At 44.7% G+C, this 21,203-nt stretch overlaps 1 protein-coding gene across 1 annotated transcript; it reads left to right on the forward strand.

Annotated features, from left to right (window-relative positions):
- Positions 1 to 4,987: 4,987 nt before the first annotated feature.
- On the forward strand, positions 4,988 to 20,462 carry LOC147693513 (uncharacterized). Its single transcript, XM_086936034.1, has 2 exons — positions 4,988 to 5,137; positions 19,947 to 20,462. The coding sequence occupies exons 1-2, from the start codon at positions 4,988 to 4,990 to the stop codon at positions 20,460 to 20,462; spliced, it is 666 nt and encodes a 221-aa protein (XP_086792160.1).
- The last annotated feature ends 741 nt before the right edge of the window (positions 20,463 to 21,203 follow it).

Below are 21,203 nucleotides of genomic sequence, written 5' to 3' on the forward strand. Positions count from 1 at the left end.
CTTTGTATATTTTAGGTAACACTTATCATACCTGGATGACTACTGTTGGTTGCGCATATTGTAAGCATTAGCCACTTTATTGCGAAGTTTGCACATATTGCATCAAATCTTTTAGTATAGGTTGTATATATATATATTTTCTTTTTGCACAAATTACATCCAGTGATCCCCAACATTTATTTCATTCCGAAAGTGCACAAACAAACCAATCTAGTGCCAGGAAGGCCGATAGTGTCCGCTATCAATGGTATATTTGAGAACACATCAAAGTACATCGATTTCTATCTACAAGACTTTGTTCTGAAACTGCCTGAATATCTTAAAGACTCAACGAATTTCTTACATAAACTTAACCAATGCACTTGGTCTGCAGATCATCTTCTCATTACCATGGACATCGCCTCGCTTTATACAAGCATTGAACACAAGGATGGCATCAGAGCGGTAAAACATTTTCTTGATCAGAGACCTATAGAATTTCACTGCCATAATATGATGCTACTATCCATGATAGAAATATGCTTGAACAACAATGTATTTCTATTCAATTATGAGGTGTTTAAACAGCAAAGAGGGGTGGCGATGGGGGCATGTTTTTCCCCCACCTATGCGGGTCTCCACGTGGGGTGGTGGGAGGAACATGTCCTCAAAGTAACCCACAAACCATGGTGGGAAAGGAATATCATCGAATACTGGAGGTATATAGATGATATTTTCATCATATGGCATGGTAGTGTTGTTGAAGCTGAAACATTTGTTGAGAAGATTAATGATAACTGTTTGAATCTTCAATTCTCTGCAGAAATTAGTAGGGATGTGGCCACATTCCTAGATGTGCATGTAAAAATCATCGATGGTAAAATTACCACAGGTTTATTCAGGAAAATTACCTCAGGGAACACTATCCTTCATGCACATAGCTTCCATCCGAAACACACTATAGCTGCCATACCATATGGTGAATTTTTAAGAATCCATCGATCATGCAGCACCATAGAAATGAGAGACCATTACCAGGAGGAATGTAGACAACGACTCCTACTTAGGGGCTATGATGACAAAAAACTACTGTCTAGTATGGAAAAAGCCAACAGAATGGACAGACAGATACTTTTGGATCCCCTTAGATTTAATACCACTGCTACTCATTCAGAAGCTCAAGATGGCAATACCATACGTTTAATAACGGGGTACAGCCGCCAGGCCAAAGCAATCACTAAACTAATCAAGCGCGAATGGCCAATTGTCCTGACTGATAACATTCTTAGAGACATTATGCCACAATCCCCTACTGTCACCTTCAGAAGGGCATACTCCATGCGTAACACCTTAGTTAGGAATAGCCCAGAAACACCTGCAGACAATTGGCTATCTCCACGTAAAGGATTCTTTGGCTGTATCAGCTGTAGAGCATGTAAATTCGGTGTTAATACTAGATCTTGCCCAACACCATTTGATACTCAACCTATCATGCTCAAATCCCACTACACTTGCCGCACTGAGTTAGCGGTTTGCATATTACAATGCAGCTGTAACCTTATGTACGTGGGAAGCACAAAAGGGGCGGTTTATTTACGAATTCTCCAGCACTTACGGGCCATAGTAAATGCGGATCCCGCCTACCCAGTTGCTAGGCATTTTCAATCTGTTCACAATCAAAATTTAAACCATCTAAAATACTTTGTGATCGATGCTATAATCCCCAATAAAAAGGGAGGAGACAACGAAAAGCGTCTACGCCAACTGGAGTCAAAGTATATTGTCATGCTTAATAGTAAGCACCCCGGGGGTTTGAACATAGGGGAAGACTTACGCAATTTTCTATAATTGCTATTATGAGCATAGCTTACCCATTGGTATGCATCTGATTCAGGGCTTCTGTGTAAGCGGTGAACGCTAAAACAATATGGTCAATTGGAATTCTATATGGTAGACTGATATCTACCGATATGCATAACTAGAGTGCATAGTTCTCAAATGGATTTGTCCACATGATTCCTTTTCTTTTTTGTCAGTTGCTATAGTACTGTCCAGCTTAGCCTGAGTACAATAAAATTCAGATTGTATAAAGTTAAAAGAAGTAACTTGGGCACACAGATTTATTTGAAGCATATATATCACACTTTCACACTTCAGCACCTTATTATCTTTATACACCATAATTTTACGGCTCTCATGGTATTTATATGAGAAGTTCCGTTTTTAAGCCTTCACTTTTTGGAGTGTCACATCACTAATACTTGACCATCCACGTGTTTCTTCAAGTTGAGTTGGGCTCTTTATTGGCAAACACATGATTGATAGATCACTATGGGGTAAAATGGTTGGCGAATCTACATACCCTTGGCCACATTCCCACAACTACCCCACGTGATATATGCAGGTTCGAGTTATCCTTTATAATATTCCATACCAGGTACCATGGGGTACAGTATAACTATGGAATCATAACCCGAATGAGAATCTATTGAGAAATATAAAGAAATTTTGCTTTGTGTTGCCAAACGTATTTGTACGGATATCTGCCCACTCACCGTAAAACAATATGCAATAACATTTCGCTTTATATATATATTGCATCAAGTCGATGGATAACATGAAAATGAACTCATTTCCATTTTTCTGTGTGCACATCGCAATGAAACATACGACACTACTGCGCTTTGCATTTACGCATTTAATCAATGTATTGTGTAAACATTACTGAAATTTGTTTCGATCATATATGTATGCACTTGCACAATGTTTCAAACGGTATTTCTATGTTTGATTGTTTAGTGCACAATAACGTTTAGTTTAAAACGTGATATTATGATTTACGTTGTGATGTGTTTCGATTTGATTTTACTTGATGCAATAGAATTGATTTATTTGTGAGATGGTCAAAGGTACACATTTGCATTCCACCTTACACCACTACAATATGGCGCCCGTATATTGGGTTTGGTATATGACTTTCCATGTGAGTCCACCATCGATGTTTAGTTTTTGGTTTGGGCGCGAAATTCAAATGTGCACTTACTTTGTATATATATGTGATCTCCACTTCACTCGCTCATCAGTGAGCAAGGACGTAAGTCCGAAACGCGTCTGATGACTGGCGCCACCTTCACCATTTGATTGGAAATAAATCTTTTTGCAAAGGAGCCTGGCTTGCGGTGATCATTTAAGGAGTCTGTGAACTTGTATGCTGGCTGACGGCTGCCGCCAGCAACGTGTTGGATTTTATATATATATATATATATATATATATATATATATATATATATATATACATATACATATATATATATATATATATATATATGACATTCTATGCAATTTGTACATTTCTGGATATTTTATTGCGAATTTGCACATAATTATAATGCCATATTGTACAAATAGTTGCTTATGCTAAGTACTATATTCTGAGAATGTTGCAGAGGCTGTTACAATGTATTTTTTTGTTTGCTTATATGGTTGTTATTACAAATCGAATAAAGTTTTTTGAACTGAACTGAACTTTGACTGGTCAAGCAACAATTTCCTTTCGAAAGTCCATGACCTCTGGATTCCTACCACCCCCACCTACCCTCCAGTCTGGATTTCTAAATTGCAGCTTAGTGGGAATTCTACTACTAATGGGTTGTGATTGGCAATGGCCTTGGGAAGATCTCAATGCTGACTCTCTCAGCCATTTGATGTGAAATTAAAAAAAATCCAGGCGGCCCAATTTTTTGAGGAACTGAGTAAAAAGTGAAACCTGGATCCTCTTTTCTATGCCTTTACCAGGTATCAACCAACCAGTGTTACCTAACTAATTCTTGGAGGGCCTTAAACGTTCTGACCTTTCTTCCTTTATATGGAGAATTACTGAAAAGGTTAAAATTACAATTCAAATGAATATTGAAGTCTCCACAGCGGATGCGACCATATCTCCAATTCTATGCTTAAGTGATTCAAAACTTCTGGATCATCCAAGTTCGATTCATACAGTGCCAATAAGCAATACAGATTAAACCACAATCTACTTTTATTCTTACATATTGACAAATGCAATGACAATATATGGAAAACACCCAGCACTCTGCCACCCCACCTACCCTCCACTCTAGCTTCAGATTCTCCAATCCTGACTGCAAAATCAGAGCAAGTCTTTGCGACCCTACTTATTGAATTCTGTAATTTCATCAGGATCATCTAGATTTACACTTGAAGCTTCATTCAGCACCCATCCGGCAGCTGCTTCCCACCTATCCAGTTAAAGAAAAAAAGAGTAGTCCCATACCATTGAGCCAGTCGAACCTAAAGCCTTATTTGGCAAGGCATATCTTTGCTCCGTTTGCTTGCGAACCGTTCCAGGAGTATGCGGAATATGATCTCCTGTCTCTCCCTCTTAGAGGTGCAAACTGCTTGCATCATTTTCATCTTCAGCCCAGTCTCTTCCAAGACTATCATCCACCTAGGAATTGAAGTGATCCGACATTGATTAAAACGTAGCCCCTGAATCCCCCTCCTTCACAAAACCCGTAGCTGAATGTTCTTCTTGATGTCCCTGCCGAGGCTCCATTTCCATTATTTCAGCCCTCTTGCTAAGGATATTACCATCCTTCTGGCCGACCATCATTTTTTCCTGGCTAATATTTTGAGAGACTACAGTTCCCATAAACCTTGTTTCTTGCTGTTTATCAGATTTCCATCCCTGCAACAGACAGCCCTGCAACAATAATCAGAGTATCTTGGTTTCCATGAGAGCCAATAATGCTGGGGAATTGCCTTGAACCTCCCAGTGCCCCCCATTACCACACTCTCCATGCTCAGCTCGTTCACATCCACCAAAAGTGAAGATACAGTACCTGTATTTTAGATTTTTCCAGCCTGTGCCTAGAATAGTGTGGGGACCATCTGGCATCCACAAGCTCGGACGCTTCCTTTGCCTATTTGCTCCCCAGTTCCTGAAGGTCAAGCAGGTACCCCCACAGCTGACCGGCGTGATTCCGTGTCTATGCCGTCGTCATCTGTGGTGGCTTTTCCAGGTCTCCCAGAGCCTGCAAGTGGCCCCCGGGTCCTAGTGCCTCTGGTGGATGTCTTAGCCGGCATCGGAAGGATCGAGTGGGTGAAAGCAGCGGTGGATGCACTGGGAAAGAAAGGACCCGTTTGAACCAGCCTAGAAGGCAGGTGTTGTCCCAGAGCCACAGCAACGAGCACCAGATCATGCAGAGAGCCCCAAACAATTATTCTTCTCCTCTTGTGAATTGCTCAGGACCGGGTGAGGAGGGGGGAGAAGTTAGCCAGAAGAACATCGAAGAACCAGTCACTCGTTTACAGCGCGGCTGCCATCTTGCCTCCAGCACCAGCTAGAGCAGTACATAACAGTTGCTAGCTATGGCTCAGGAGCTGGCAGATTTTAATGCATATGAGTCTATTCTTATTTAATCTGTGCAACCATTTCAGGCTATATTTCATATGGAGCCTAAAACAGGTAAGCTGCCACTAACAGTTTTTCAAAGGGGTCTGAAAGGAAGAGTAGTGTATTTACCTTTCGATTTTGAGAAACATATTGAAACTGTTGGTATAGACAGGGATGAAAATGACCCAGTAGTTATTCCAGTTAATGGCGTACTAACAAAACGTCGTAAAATATGGCAATAGTTTGTAGATGTTAATAAACTTCAAAAGGCTACGTTATATAGGTACAGAATAATATATGTTATGAGAATGTAAATGTCAATGAACTGGAAATATGCTTGGACGATGAGACTGAAATTTCAAGTGGCCAAATTGAAAAAGTGAATAAGTTTAGGACTGAAGAGATCTATGAACATTACACTATACATCCCCTAAATTCAAAGGAAGTGATATGAAACAGTATTGAATTATATCAAATGAAGGAAAGAAAGGGAACTCCCATGAGTGTAAGGGAAAAAAGTTTAGAAGCTCATTTTTTTCCACAGCTGTTCCCCACTGGAAAAAGTGGACGATTTGATAATTGAGCAGGTCAGATTCCAGCTTCAGAATACTGCTCTATAAGATTGTACTATGAAGAGCCGAGACATTGACAGTGCATTCCATATATATTTCTTCTTTTATTTGAAAGTGATTTGTCTGTACTTTCAAATGCAGTGAAACACATATTAGAAACAGGAGTTCATCTTCAACATGTTTCTGCAAAATAATTCAGGGACAAGTTCAACAAAGAGATGACAATTTAGAATCACAGGTATTTCATTTGAAGGCATGTCAACGTGGTACCAATGAACAACAATGTCATTGTTATAGTGAACTCAAATGCATGTTAAGTAACTTGGGTAACCCTACATGGTTTGTAGCACTTAGCTGTGGGATGATTTACTTGCATTTCTACGAGAAACACATTTAAATATAAAAATATATTGAATTGAAAACATCTGGTTAACTCTGTTTCAAGGATTCTATAAATATTTGCAGGTATTTTAAGCATAGGATTCAAAGTATGATGTCATTTACCTGTAATAAAAATATTCCTTCTCTTGGAGAAGTTACTGAATTCTTTTGGTTAAAAGAGTAACAAGCCAGAGGTGATCCTCATCTACATATGCTATTCCGGATCAAGATTGCTCTAAAATTTGAAACTGATACAGATGAACGGCCACATGCATCATTGCACCCGTTTGCGATTTCTAAGTTGCGAAAATTAAGGAATCGCAATTTAGAAATTGCAAACGGCAATGCATGAATAATTCACAAATATTTTTGCGATTGCTTAATTTTCCTCAATTGCGATTCACATTTTGCGAATTGCAATTAAGGAAAACCTTCCCATTGATTCCAATGGGCCAAAAGGCCCATAGGAATCAATGGGAAGGCATTAACATTTTGTGATTTTCATTTTGCGAATCGCAATTTGTTAATGCATTTCAAGGGTGCTGAGGGGGGTCCAAAGGACCCCCCCTGCACCCTTGAAATGTTTTATTAAGTGCAAGTTTCACACACAAATGTCCAAAGGACATGTGTGTGTGTAATATGACACTTTCAAAAATGCATTTTTGAGCATTTTTGAAAGATATCGCAAATTAACACGAGGTTCAACCTCATGTTAATTTGCTCCCACTTTTTACGAATTCGCATTTTTTTAAACATTCATGCATTGCATTTAAGGAATCGCAAAAAGGTGATTCCTTAAATGCAATTGCATTTTTAGAAATCGCAAAAAATTGTGATTTCTAAAAAATTGTTTAATGCATCCAAAAAAGTGATTTTGGAATCGCGAACGGACGAATTTTGCGATTCGCACCGTTTGCGACTCCAAAATCGCTTGATGCATGTGGCTGGAAGTGTCTTGTCTTTCATCGAACAGTATGTTACCTGTGCCATTTCAGGAGAAGGAGGAGAAAACCACTTGAGACAACAAGTGTTATTGTTTCAAAGTAATTGATGTCAAAAATACTGTAGATAAAAATACAAGTCTAAATGAAAATTTTATACAAAATGTGGTTTTGGATTCCCATGTCCAATAATTTCTAAAGGACGAGTAAATAGTTTTATATCAGCAGTAAGGCATACAGTAACTCGATAGTCTCTGAAGAATACTTACAACTTAAAAAGAACCGAAGATTCAAAGTATATTAATGACTACAGTGATTTTGAAAATGTGCAATGCAAACATGGATAGTCAATATGTTGCAGATAATTCAATTGCTATTGCTCACTATGTTATATCATATATGACCAAATTATAAATTATACAACTCTAGCTTGAAGATGCTTTCCTGTCATATGGATACTTCGTTACATATATTGCGTTAAGTTAGCATGAGTGTATTACATGTTTAAACAGCCGTTTTTCCTTCGGCTTCAGTTTTGCACACGACACCTACTTGTTGTTGTCGCTTTCAACCTAGAAGCGGTGATGTGATTTATTTGAGAATAATATGTTATTTCTATGCTATCAGCTTTGCCTGGTACACTTGGTACAACTGTCTGCACACTGGGAGCTGCACACTCTAAGAATAACCTAACACAAGGTTGTTGGGAAGCCTGATCCTCGCACCACATTAGACATAACACAAATAATGTTGATGCCAACATTTTGGGCTCTACGCGGGTTGAAGATAGAGTTACAGGGAATGAACGCAGAGACTTGGTGCTGCGCATGAAGAGAGCTGGTAGCTGTTGATGTGATCTACTCCTACTGACATTTAGAGGTATGGGTCCGCCCTGCTAAAGCCCGAATGAGACCTTCTTAGATATAAAATAATATGCTAAATAGGGTGCGCGAAATATAGGTGATATAGATTTCTATAGATTTTGCATTGTAACATGCTATCACCTTTTGCTTACTATGGATTAGTGACTATGCTGCTAACTCTGATTTTTATAATCTGCATTTTGGTATTATACAAGATACTGCGTTTGAGAACCTTGCATTGAATAATAAATATTTCAAACTTGCACGTGTGCTCTTTGACTCTCAGTTTTGGTTTGAAATGATTATATAACGAAAGAGTGTTCATGTGTTCCACGATTCCTGAGGTATTCTAAAGTTCATGTTCTGGTTTGTCTAAGACATGGATCATTCCATAATGAGCCATGAGACACTGTAGCTAGCTAGGTAAGGGGATTTCTGACACTGAGATGAGTTTTGGATCATCCTAACTCACTGAGGTTCTAGATCTCTATGCACAGTTCTGTGGGAGAACGGAAACCCTGCTACATGGCGCCCGTACGTTGTTGGCCTTATATCATGACACTCGAGTAGTATATCATTCAAACCTTGACACCTTCATTCCCGTTTCCGGTAAACGGTGGTGTCGGAAAAACCTACCTATTTTTAAAATAGGTCTTTTCAAGCTTGAATTCTTCTAAAAACGGTTTCTTTGAATTACTACCCAGTTGTGCTACAAAGTGTTCTTTGTCTTTTTTCTCTTCCTGTGCTGCCATGGCCGTGGACATACCGCAGCATAGCCGCGTCGCGGTTCGCGACCACTTGCGGGCATATAATGTCCCTGTGGAAGGCTTGGCTGTGGTTCTTGTGGTGAGTGCGGAACATGCGTACCCGTACGAATTGTTTTATTCCTGGGTGACATTTCCGGAAGTGGACGCTAATTCGGGTGTCTTCCATTCATACACTGCCTCGGCTGTACCAGCGGCTTATGCTCCGTACAGGGCACTGGAAGTACCTATCGATGCTTGGCAGCACGGAGTTTGGTTTGGTGGCGCCCTACCCCATTCTTTAACGGCTCCGAGGTTAGGTCCTTTGTACATTCCGGGCACAAATTGGCCCGCTTTGGGTGGATTTACTCCTCACCCTAATCGCGCTACTTGTAGTGTAGCTGACCTGCGGCGTCTTCATGACGTCGCGGTTGGAGTGATTAGGGCGCTTGTTCATTACATTGGTCGTAATGTTCATGGCGCAGCCCCCGCAGGTGCGCAGCTTCGAGCAGAACAGGCTGGTTTGAAAATCAGTCCTGTCTTGGTGAATTCCGTTATGGGCAAGAAGCCCCAGGATAAGGATGATTTTCCTTACTGGCTTGCCGAGAAATTCGACCAGCTGGAGGCTGTGTTTCCTAATACGACTCCGGGTGAAAAACACCGGATTCTTACGCTTAGTTTACCGAAAGATTTAGCCCCTGAACTTGCTGACTGTGAAACATGGGGTAAGACTTTTGCAGCGGTTTACTCGAGGTGCTATGGCACCCCGTCTGTGTCAAACCTTTCTGCGGTCCTTAAACGTGTTCAGGATGATCACGGACCGGAGCCGGCGGTTGAATTAGGTATGCGCCTGAGCGGCTCGTTTGAGACAGTTTGCGGTCTTATCCTTGCAAATGTCAAGGGGGATGCAGTGAACTTTCAGGTGGCAAATGCTCTGGCGTTAATTCCCGATGCCAAGAAACCCCGTCAGCTAGCAAGAATTATTGTGGCGGCTTATAAAATGGTTGGCCGCACTTCTAAGGGTGTAAAGGCTTTTTCTGAAAAAGAGAAGAAGCAGCCCCAGGGACAGTCTTCGGAAACGGGTGGACAACCCAAGTCCAAAAAACAAAATTGGCCTAAAAAGCAGAATCAGGGTAAGCAACAACAACAGCAGACACAGGTTTCTAGTCCGGCGCCTTCACAACCTGCGCAGTCAGATCGAGTTTATGATTTGCGCGATCGCGCGACGATTAAATCGCCTGAAAGATTTCAGGCTTCTGACCAACGCTCTCCTCGTTCCTTTCAGGACTCATCGGCTCCGTCAACCGGTGGTGGAGGGGGCGGCAGGGGCAGGGGTGGCCAGCAAGGACGTGGCCAGCCCCGCACGTGAAGTGAAGGGGATCAGCGGGACGACTCTACGCCAAAGAGACCGCAGTTTGCCAAGAAGAAGGTCGCAGCCTTAACGGCGCATCGATATGCCCCAGATAGTGAGAACGCGGCTTCGGAATCTGACGTGGGCTCTGACCTTGCTGGACAGCGTGGCGGAGATTACCATAGTGAGAGAGGCCCTCCGTCCACTGTTGAAGGTGACAGCGACTGACACTTATGTTGTAATTGAAACGGCTGATACACATGTTGCTCCCCCTGAACGACTTTTTGAAATTGTCCTGTTAATTGAAGGTGACATGCAACGAACTGTAAAAGGGGTATTTTGGGAAAATCTTTCGTCAACGTATGACATTTTGCTTTCGGAGGCTGACTGGCCCCCACCTTTTGTTCTCGCAGCTCCGCGAGGGGAGGAGGTGATCCTCCCCAGTTTCGCGCACACTGTATCGAGAGTGGAAGCGCTGCATTTTGCAGAAGAGTGGGCTCTGGCGCTTGCGCCGGCTGTGTACCGAAATCAGTGTGGCTGGGATAAATTGTCCCCTAGCCATGAGATTCCTTTACGGTCACAGCCACAGCCACAACCTCAGTATCCCATACGGCGTGAAGCTAAAGCTTCTGTCGCGTCTATCCTTGAACATTTGGAATATCAAGGTGTAATTGAAACGTGTGTGTCACCAATGAATAATCCCCTTTTTACTGTGAACAAGCCGGATGGCTCATATCGTCTGGTTTTGGATTACCGGCATTTGAACTCGCATTGCCGTAACTGTGCAGTACAGAATACTCACGGCTCTGCCCTAGTGAATAGTCTTGAGCGTAAACGGTTCAAAACCACGCTTGACATTTCCAATGGTTTTTATGCACACAGATTAGATGGTCTAAGTTCCCAATGGACCAGTTTTACGTGCGGCGGCGTACAAAAAATGTTTAAACGACTCCCAATGGGCTATAAGAATAGTCCTGGAGTGTTTTCCGCCCGCATAGTCTCTCTTTTGGAGAGCTTCGATCCAGTTGCTTGTTCTTATGTGGATGACATTTATCTCACAGACGACGAACTTTGGGAGCATCTGTGTCGAGTAAACAGCATAATTTGTAACTTTGCAGACATGGGTTACAAGTTTAACTTTGCAAAATCACACATTGCGGAGTACACAGTGTTGTTTCTGGGTTATGAACTTACCCACGAGGGAAAGGGGTTGGCTCCTCACTTCCTGGAGAAGTGCGCGCAGTTGCGCTCTCCGACAACGCTGAAAAAATTACAGTCTTTACTGGGTTTTTTGACTTTCGGTAGAACATACATTCCGGAATATGCCCAGCGTATCAAGCCTTTGTATGCGCTGATACAACCATCTTTTTCCAAATCATGCTGGCTGCCTGAGCATTCAGCCATTCTGCAGTCTTTGCAGGCTGATTTGCTCGCTTCTGACTACCTACAGACTCGTGATAACCAGACCAACCTGGTGATAAGAATTATCCCTGGGACGGTGGGTTTCACGTACCTGACTTTTAATGAAGGGGATACTGTACCTATTGCTTACAAGTCACACTTGTACACTTTGGCTGAACTGCGTTTTTCCACTGTGGAGAAAGTTTTAACGGCTGTGCAGATGGCAATTCTTAAGGAACGTGCCCTGTCGCAGGGAAAGCGCATGTTGGTTGTTACCCCGTGTCCTGCCTTGGAGGCGGTTACGAAAGCCAGTGTACCGAATTCTGAAGCTTTGCACCCTCGGTGGATTCAGTGGGCTACATCCTTGACATCCCAGGATGTCACGTTTATTTTTGACGCCGCTTTACGGTCGCAGGAGTATTTACAGTATGAATTTGTTCATCCTGCTCCTTTGGCGATGCGGCCGTTGGAGGATTTCCATTGTATCATTTACACTGATGGTTCGGCGCAGGTTGCGCATGGCTCTAAACATGCCTACGTTTCCGCTTGCGCCATTGTGGTCGGTGCCATGGTGAACGATGAGTTCAAGTCCAGTGTTGTGCACACGCAAACACTAGGGGACTGCACCGCACAATTAGCAGAGCTTCGTGCTCTTATGCTCGCATTGGAGTACGCTGATCCTTGTGTGACGACTTTAATCATAAGTGATTCTTACCACTGTGTCCAGTCTTACAATGAGAAATTGTTCTTTTGGATTCAGAATGATTTTCGTGATTCCAAAGGTAGCACAATAAAACATAAAATGATCTGGGTCCGAGTGGCGGAACTTAAAGAGAAACTGCCGCTCGTGTTTGTGATTCATACTCTCGGCCATCAGCGCGTGGGGGTCCACGCTGTTGGTAATTCGCTTGCTGATGAGGCAGCGAAGTCTGCGGTATCAAAATACTTAGTTGCAGCAGTCACGAGGTCCAAAAGCAAAATAGATGATGACATCTTGGCGGCTGTTGCTGCCACGGAGAAGGGAGGTAAATATCCTGCGGGGTTCCCTTCGAAGTACACATACCACTTAAGTCCCGATAAGGTTCCTTATGTGAAAATTCCTGAAGTTGGCGAACGTCTAGTTCCCAACTCGGATCGCAGAGCTTCTCTGATTACAGCGGCTCATGAAGGTGTGGCGTCTGCGCATGCGGGCGTCTCAGCCACTGTAACGCAGCTACAACAAAGGTTCTGGTGGCGGGGACTGTACAAACAGACGCGCGATTATGTCCTTATGTGTGACATTTGTCAACAGATTAAGCCTTCTACTGCTGCGCGTCCGCCTCAGACACAGTTGCACATCTCTAATAAACCGCTTGGTTGCGTTTATTTGGATCACTGCGGTCCTTTTTCCTCTGATACTGCGTATAAATACATCTTAGTAGCAGTTGACTCATGCACACGCTTTGTGTGGGTATGGCCGCATCGAAGCGCTGATTCGCGGACTGTCATTAAGGATTTGCGTGTCTTTGTGGGAATCTTTGCCTGTGGTACTTTCCATTCGGACCAGGGTCCGGCTTTCGCCTCTAAGGCGTATAAGGATGCTATGGTTTCGTTGGGAGTCCAAGTCAAGTTTTCAAGTCCCTACAGGCCTGAGGGCAATAGTGTAGTAGAACGAATGAACCGCGACTTAAAGCAATCTTTGACAGCCCGAGTTATAGGCACTGGTAGAAACTGGCTGACCCACCTCTATGGCGTGCAGCGTGCGCTTAATAATCTCCCTAGAAGGTCTCTGGGTGGGCGGACCCCATACGAAATGCTCTTTGGTATCAAGATGCACGTCCCTGACCTCGATGGTGCAGACTGCCAGGCCCAGGCCGCGGCCTTTGACGTAGATGAACATTGCAATGTTTTACAGAATCTACAAAAGACCAGAGACAGTCTTGCTAAGGAACACTTGCCCTCCACGTCGGAGATCCCGGTAGTTGGCTGGCTACCCCAAGTTGGAGAACTGGTTCGAGAGAAGATCGATAACAAGAAAGAGTTTGGTCCCTCATATCGAGTAACGGTTCGAGTTCTTGGAGTGAAGGGCACAAGAACAGTCATTTTACCACCACTTCCAGGTCGTAAAGAAAACAGATTTATTTGTATTGACAATGTCAAGACACACAGGGTGGCCGATTCTTCATAGCATGACACCGGCTGTATCCTGTCCTTCCATGGTGAGGCACTCTGTGCTGGCTATTACATCTGGTGCAGAACAGGAGGTGTCCCTCGAGATGCCTGCCATATCCAGTCCTTTATTAAATACAATTCCTGTTACTAACATTGATGAATTGACCTATGCAGATCCTGCTGATTTGTCTATGTAAGATTTACAAGCTCGTTTGTAAATCCAGTCCAGATTCTCTTTTGACTCTGATTCGGAACTTTCAAAGAAACCATCGACTATTGCAAAATATGCCACGCTGTTTAAAAAACATTTTCTAATTCCACCTTGGACATACGTTTGGCTGATACTATTTTAATTTTATCTTTTTATGTCAATTGGTTTTGTGTTTTATTTTTTCCGCCTGATCGATGGCCATTATGTGAAAGAAAGAACAGGAATTCGGTACCTTAATGGAACATTGGCCCCTCTTTCCTCCTCACATTCAGCACACAGACTAAAAAGAGACTTAAATACAGTAGAGATTACTGCTTGGCCTGTCCTTGATGGGATTGTGTGGGATGCGGTTAGGTTTCAGATACATGGCCCCACAGAAGTTATTAATGTTCCTAATGTGCTTAGAGTAAACATGGGAGATGTGATTAAGCAAGATATTCGTTCTGATGATTGGGATCTTCAGGCCGTAGAAGAATTGTTCTCTGATTTGAAATATTATGCGGCCTTTGATGCTGAGGAGTTGTACTTAGATTCTGTCAATTATGGTGATTTGTTTTGTTATCAACATTATGGGAATCATTTCTTACACAAAACAAGTTCCAGGAGGGTTCCTGTGAACTACACACAGTGGGAACATTGTCCTGCTCCTTTACAGGGGAGCTCAAGTACATTTCTGGGGAAATTCTCTTATTTTACAGATTTTAATCAATCAAATCCTGAGTCGTTTTATTTTAAAGTGAAACAGAAATTCATGTCCAAAGTTAGACTTACCGATACAAAATTGCTGTATTCGAAGTCCTTTCTAGACAAGTTAGCTATAGATGGCTATGAGTTATGGAAGGAGGCTATTGACCTTAAATCGGTTTGGGGTACCAAAGATTGGCAGGTACAAGGCACTGAGGCTTTGCATCGTGCATGTCTCATCCCGAATCACATGTTGTTTTTAAATTCTATTATTTCCCAAACAACATGCTTTGGATTGGCTACATCTAAAAAATTAAATACACCTACTATCCCTGATTTGGAAGAATATTCAGGTTGGAGTAATTTCACTACATTGTCCATCAGTGGGATACGAGCACTTTTGCACAATTCCTCCTTTAATATTTCCAGTTTTGATCCAGAGGGGTGGCTTTTGTGGCAAAGAAGCTCTGATTCTTGCCAACGTCGTTTTTTGGGTTTGTCTGAAGGTTTTACACACATCAGGCCAGATCCCAGGTTTGAAACAGATTACACTGTTACTACTTATTCAGTAGGCAAATTGTGTCAGAACTGGTTACAACATTCCACTTTGGCTGCAGTTAAACTGCATCTGTCCCAGTTGAATGAGAACATAGAGCTAAATGATTTTATAAAAGGCCCGGCTAGGGGTAGATCTAAACGCTGGCTTTATGCTGTGTACAATGAAATTTAGAAATTTTCACAGATTGAGGCTGCTAAACGCCTGAGAGCTATTGATCAAGCAAATTTGGAAAAAGTGCTTGCAGTGGTCGATAACAGTATTAACATGCTTTCTTCCAGGATTTACACGTTGGATAATATTGTTTCTCCTGTTGTTGATATTGTACATGATGAAGTGTCCACGTTATACCATGGTCAAAATCAGTTACGTTCTGTAATGCAGTTTGCATGGACCCTACAGACACTTAAGGCTGGTCGAGTTCCCTGGAACTCGTTGAACGTTTCGTCCCTTTTCGCCCCTTTTAATCTGACTGAAAAGCAACGCATGCTTTCTATGCGTGATGCGTCATTTTCTATGTTACATATTGAAAAGCTAGAATCCTTACCTTTCTCTGTTGCTGAAACCACTACTGCCACGTGGCTTATTCATGGATTAATTACATTACCATTTCCCTTAAACAAATTTCATAATTGTATGCGGTATATTGCTATAGGACGATATGAACCACTAGGCAATGCATTCCTACATGAGGCATGGTCATTACCATACACATACAGATGTCTGAAGGATGGAAAAGAAGTGAATCTTAATGGTGAGGAATGGAAGGCGCCAACCCCCATCGGGGAATGGCGTCGTTAGTGGCAGCCAAAGGGCCGACCCGGAGCCGGGTCACTTCCGGGTTGCGTGACCCGGAAGTGAGCGTCGCGTCAGGACCAATGGGAACAAAGGACGAGGTACGCCCCGGAAGTGTTAGTAGGGCGCGAGGCTTAAAAGCCCGCGACCAGCCTAGAGGCCCCCTCTTTGTCCGCTGATCATCCAGGAGTCGGACGTCTCCAAGAGAAGACATCGTGGGAGCATCGCGTTGGAGTATACAGCGAGAGTTACCCCGACTCGTGGTTTAGGTTAGCGGGCCTTGCAGTGTGTGCTAGATTTCCTTGCAGCCTTTTACAGCTTTTCGTGCTTAGTTTCTGGATTTAAATATTGTCGGCAGGGGGGGGTTTGCAGCGGTAAATCCTCGTGTCCGGGGGGGAGGGCGAGCGCTGGCGCTCGATCATTCGATTTCCTGGGGCCCGGGCACATCCGTGGCGCGGTGGGCCTAAAAAGCCGTTTGCGTCTCTCGATAAGTTTTTTAACGTTGTTTTCTTTAAGTGCAGGATGCCGTCGAAGAAGGTACCGAAGGGTAAACAACCCGCAGCCAAGAAGGAGGAATTCCTTGCCTTTACGGAGCTGCTGGAGTTCACAAGAGAGAAGGGCATGGATTGGGTACTTAAGAATATGAGAGACGGGGCTAAAGCAGATGCGAACTCTCAGGAGGAGAGGGGGAGAGGCAAAAGAACGAAGCAGACCCCAGAGAAGCTTAGAAGCTCGGCAAGAGGCAAGCGGTCTAGGCCAACGGATTCACGACCAGTATCACCAGGTGAGGAGGAGGCGCCAGAGGCAATTGATTCGAACTCAGGCGCAGAAAACGACACAGATGACGCCGATGGGCAGTATGAGGCAACTAGGCCTACGCTGATAGGAGGGTTCCCCGTCACTTCTGTGGGGGGGTCCGGTCCGCACGGTATGTTACCGCCAGTAGTGGCACAGCCGGGTAGCGGAGTGTCGCAAGTTTGGGTTCAGCCCGGGGGGGTCGCTCAGTTACCAGGGATGCAATTATATGGGTCACATGGTCAGGCGATAGGTAGCAGCCCGGTGAGCTCAATGTTTCCTGCTTACTCAGCTCACGGGTCCCCCTTAGCGATGACCGCTTTCTCTAATCTAGGGTGTCCAAGTCAGGGCTCAAGGGCGAATGCAGTGGGTGAGGTTCCGGGTCCCTCTAATGGGCAGATGCAGGGAGGGTTTGGGGGGCAACCAGCTGGTTCCCCATTATTAGCTTTCAGCCCTCTAATGTTTGGTTCTTCCTCGATGACCTTATCGCCATCCGCGGGGATAACTTGGCATGTGCCAGCAGATATGAAGGACAGGATACTCAGAGGCGAATACATAGAAGTGTTCGACCTTATCAACGCGGGGGTGGCGGCCGGAAAGCCCAAGGCCGGAAAGGAGGGAGATTACAATCAGAAGAAATCATGGGTAGAATGGTCCATGAAGAATTGGATCACGGGATTTGCAATATATGCCGCTGTTATGCTTGAAAAATATCCTGTTTTAGGCCCACAAATGATGAGTTATATATCATTGATACATGGAGCGGCAACGGAGTTTCCAGGCCAGGGGTGGCTGAAATACGATAAAATGTTCAGGCAGATGAAGGCAGTTCACCCGGGTATAGCATGGGACCAACGGGAGATTAATTTGTGGCATACAGTCTTTTATTCCACCCCTTCAACGCCTACACCAGTGCCCTCAACTCAGGGCCAGTCCTTTCGGACTGACAAAGGGATCGGTGAGAAAAAACAGGCCTGCTGGCAGTTTAATAGAAATGAGTGTACCAGGGGGGTCTCGTGTAAATTCAAACACTGCTGTTCCTACTGCGGGGGTACCTCTCATCCCGAGATTAGGTGTTTTAAGAAAACCAGTAACCCCAAAGAACAAGCCAGCCACAGTGCCCCAAAAGGAAAGCCAGCTAAGACCCCCGACAAAACTACCAACTCCAATTAAACGGCATGTCCTGACACACCTCCTCAGTAAATACGATAATCTTGGGGAGGCTCAATTCCTATTGGCTTTCGCATCCCGTCTTCAGCCCCACCTTCCAATGTCCCACCTCGCAATCAGAGCTCAGTGTTGCGAAATATGGAGGCAGCTCGAGAAAAGATCATGAAGGAGGTAGCGTTGGGGCGGGTTGGGGGTCCTTTCACAGAACCGCCTACCCATAATCTGGTTTGCTCCCCTTTGGGTCTAGTTCCGAAAAAGGAGGAGGGTAAATTCCGTCTGATCCATAATCTGTCGAGTCCCCCAGGGCTTTCAGTCAACGATAAGTTAGATCCGGATCTGTGCTCAGTGAAGTATACCAAATTTGACACGGCTATTGAGAAATTGCAGGCATTAGGGGAGGGAGCTCTAATGGCTAAAGCCGATATTGAATCAGCCTTTCGATTACTGCCCGTGCACCCGGACGACACCAGGTTCTTGGGCTTCACATTCGACGGTAACTATTTTCTGGATTTGTGCATGCCTATGGGGTGTTCAATTGCCTGTGCAGTTTTCGAGACTTTCGCAAGGTTCCTAGAATGGGCGGTTGAGCAGTTTTTGACCTCGGACAACTCACATGCTGTAGTCCACTACCTGGACGATTTTCTGTTCATGGGTCCCGAGGGTTCCCAGTCGTGCAGGAAGGCCCTGCTGGGCTTCCAGCGCTTGGCTGAGGCGCTCGGAGTACCTTTGGCGGCGGAAAAAACCGAAGGCCCGACCACGTGTTTGACCTTCCTGGGCATAGAAATTGATACGACAGCAGGAGTGTGCAGGCTGCTAAAAGTCAAGGTCGATGCCTTTAGGGCCGCTATTGATGGCTGCCTGGGGGCAAGGAAGGTAACCTTACATCAGCTACAAGTTCTTCTGGGTCAACTGAACTTTGCTCTGCGGGTCATTCCTATGGGCAGGGCCTTCTCCAGGAGTATAGCGAGGGCGATGTCTGGACTGCGGGCCAAACACCACAGAGTGAGGCTCTCAGCCACAGTTAGAGAGGATCTTATGATTTGGAAAAGTTTTTTGAGGGACTTCAATGGCACGGTATTGTGGCGAGCAGCCTGTTCTTCTAATACGGATCTTGAGCTGTTCACCGACGCTGCAGGTAGTATTGGTTTCGGAGCTATATTCGGTCAAAAATGGTGTATGCAGTGCTGGCCAGATGACTGGATCAAGCGAGGCCTGACTACTAACATTTCCTTCCTTGAACTTTTCCCCATAGTGGTGGCTTTGCACTTGTGGGGTGATCTGCTGGCAAACAAGAGTATAGTATTCTGGTCAGACAATATGTCCGTAGTCATGGTGATTAATAGCCAGAGGGCCACCTGTACTTGGGTACTCAGGTTGTTGAAGGAATTGGTTTTGCAATGCCTGAGCCATAATGTCCAATTCACTGCTAAACATGTTCCAGGTGTCGAAAACAAAGCGGCTGATGCATTGTCTCGTTTTAAGTTGACAGAGTTCCGGGAGCATTGGCCCCAGGCGGAGACGTCAATGTCAGCCTTCCCAGCGGAGCTATGGAAGTTTGGTGCCCCACAGCCCCCGAGTTGATATCTGCATCCTTGGCTCCAAGGACTATGAGTATGTATCAGAGGTCATGGGAGTCGTATATGGCATACCTGAGGGGTGTGGGTGTAGCGGACATCTTTGCCCCCCAGAGTGTATTAGGCTTCATCGTGCAGCAGAAAGAGCAAGCGAAGTCGGTAGCATTCATGAAAAGGCAGCTGTCGGCTTTAGCATTTTATGCGGGTCTACGGGGGGTGTCTGATCCGACTAAAGACCAGAGAGTTAGAAGAGCAATGAGAGGTTGGGAGCGCCTAGCGCCCGGGGAGAAAGATTGTAGGAGGCCGATAAACGTAGAAAAACTGATAAAAATCTTAGGAACTCTCCCTTTCGTATGTTTCTCCCAGTATGAGACACAGTTGTTCCGGGTGGCCTATACCTTGGCCTTTTGTGGGGCTCTGAGAATTTCAGAATTACTCCCGGCGTCTAAATCAGATAGGGAAGGGGGTCTGAGGTGCTCGGATATAATCGAGTCCAAAGGTGTCCTACGGCTAAGGGTGCGGAGATCGAAAACGGATCCGCTGGGTAGAGGTACCTGGTTACAACTGGGTAGAGTAGAGGGTGAGCCCTTTTGTCCGGTCAATTTGCTGAGGGTATTTCTCCAAGTCAGGCCCCAGGGAACTGATGATAGACTCTTGATTCATGAGAATGGGTTACCCCTTACCAGGTTCCAGTTCACTCGGGTAGTAAAAATGGCCTTGGCACGGATCGGAGTGGATCCGGCCGAATTTACATCACATTCGTTTAGAATTGGAGCAGCGACAATGGCTGCTGGCCTAGGCCTACCCGAACAGGTAATCAAAAGGTTGGGTCGCTGGAAATCATCTTGTTATGAACGTTATATCCGCCCGCAATTAGTCTGACGTATCTTTCGCTTGCGTTCCTTTTGTAAGAATCGACTGCCTGTATCTCTTCACATTTACTCTTCATATTTACTTTAGGTACCTCCCTTAAGAGAACCCAAATCTGTTGGTGCGGCCACTCCTTCATTCGCAGGGCCGGGGCGCACTTCGAAAAGACACTCAGGGACAGGGTGACCATGATGCGAGGTTGCGACCATCATTGGGTGGGAATAGGCGGGCAGCGCCTAGCAGACGTCCCGAGGGATGTAAAAGCGGCTCTGGCAAAAGGCATGCCTTCGCCAGACGTATTCGTGTTGCACTGCGGAGGCAACGACATGATTCCAGGCGGGAGGAGAGAAGTGAAGGAATCCCTGTTTTCTACCCTAGCAGCAATCAAAAACATTTTCCCAGAAGCTATAGTACTGTGGTCGGAAGTCATCCCGAGACTCGCGTGGGCTCGGGGCGCACCCATGAAGGCAATAAACAGATCTGTCAAAAGACTGAACCAATCGGTGGCGGAAATCCTGAAACAATCGAGTATTAAAGCGATTCGCCATAAATTAATTCAGGCAGAAAGGCCGGAGTTATATGCAAAGGACGGAGTCCACTTGTCGGAGGCGGGTATGGAGATATTTATAGAAACAGTCCTAGGAGCCGTCTCCGAAGCTCTTGAGCGCAGGGGGGGGAGGTCGAGTCCGCCAGTAAGCTCCTCGTCCTGTGGCGGGGTTCCGGACAAGAATACCACGGGAACTTCTTGTCTAG

This window comes from Lissotriton vulgaris, chromosome 8, assembly GCF_964263255.1.
Source record: "Lissotriton vulgaris chromosome 8, aLisVul1.2, whole genome shotgun sequence".
NCBI lineage: Eukaryota > Metazoa > Chordata > Amphibia > Caudata > Salamandridae > Lissotriton > Lissotriton vulgaris.

Bases quoted from the DNA above. Each gene is read 5' to 3' on its own strand.
- LOC147693513 (XM_086936034.1), top strand. From the start codon at position 4,988: ATGCCGTCGTCATCTGTGGTGGCTTTTCCAGGTCTCCCAGAGCCTGCA. The intron at 5,138-19,946 runs GTTTGAACCAGC...TGTTTCTCCCAG, and splicing joins CACTGGGAAAGAAAGGACCC to TATGAGACACAGTTGTTCCG.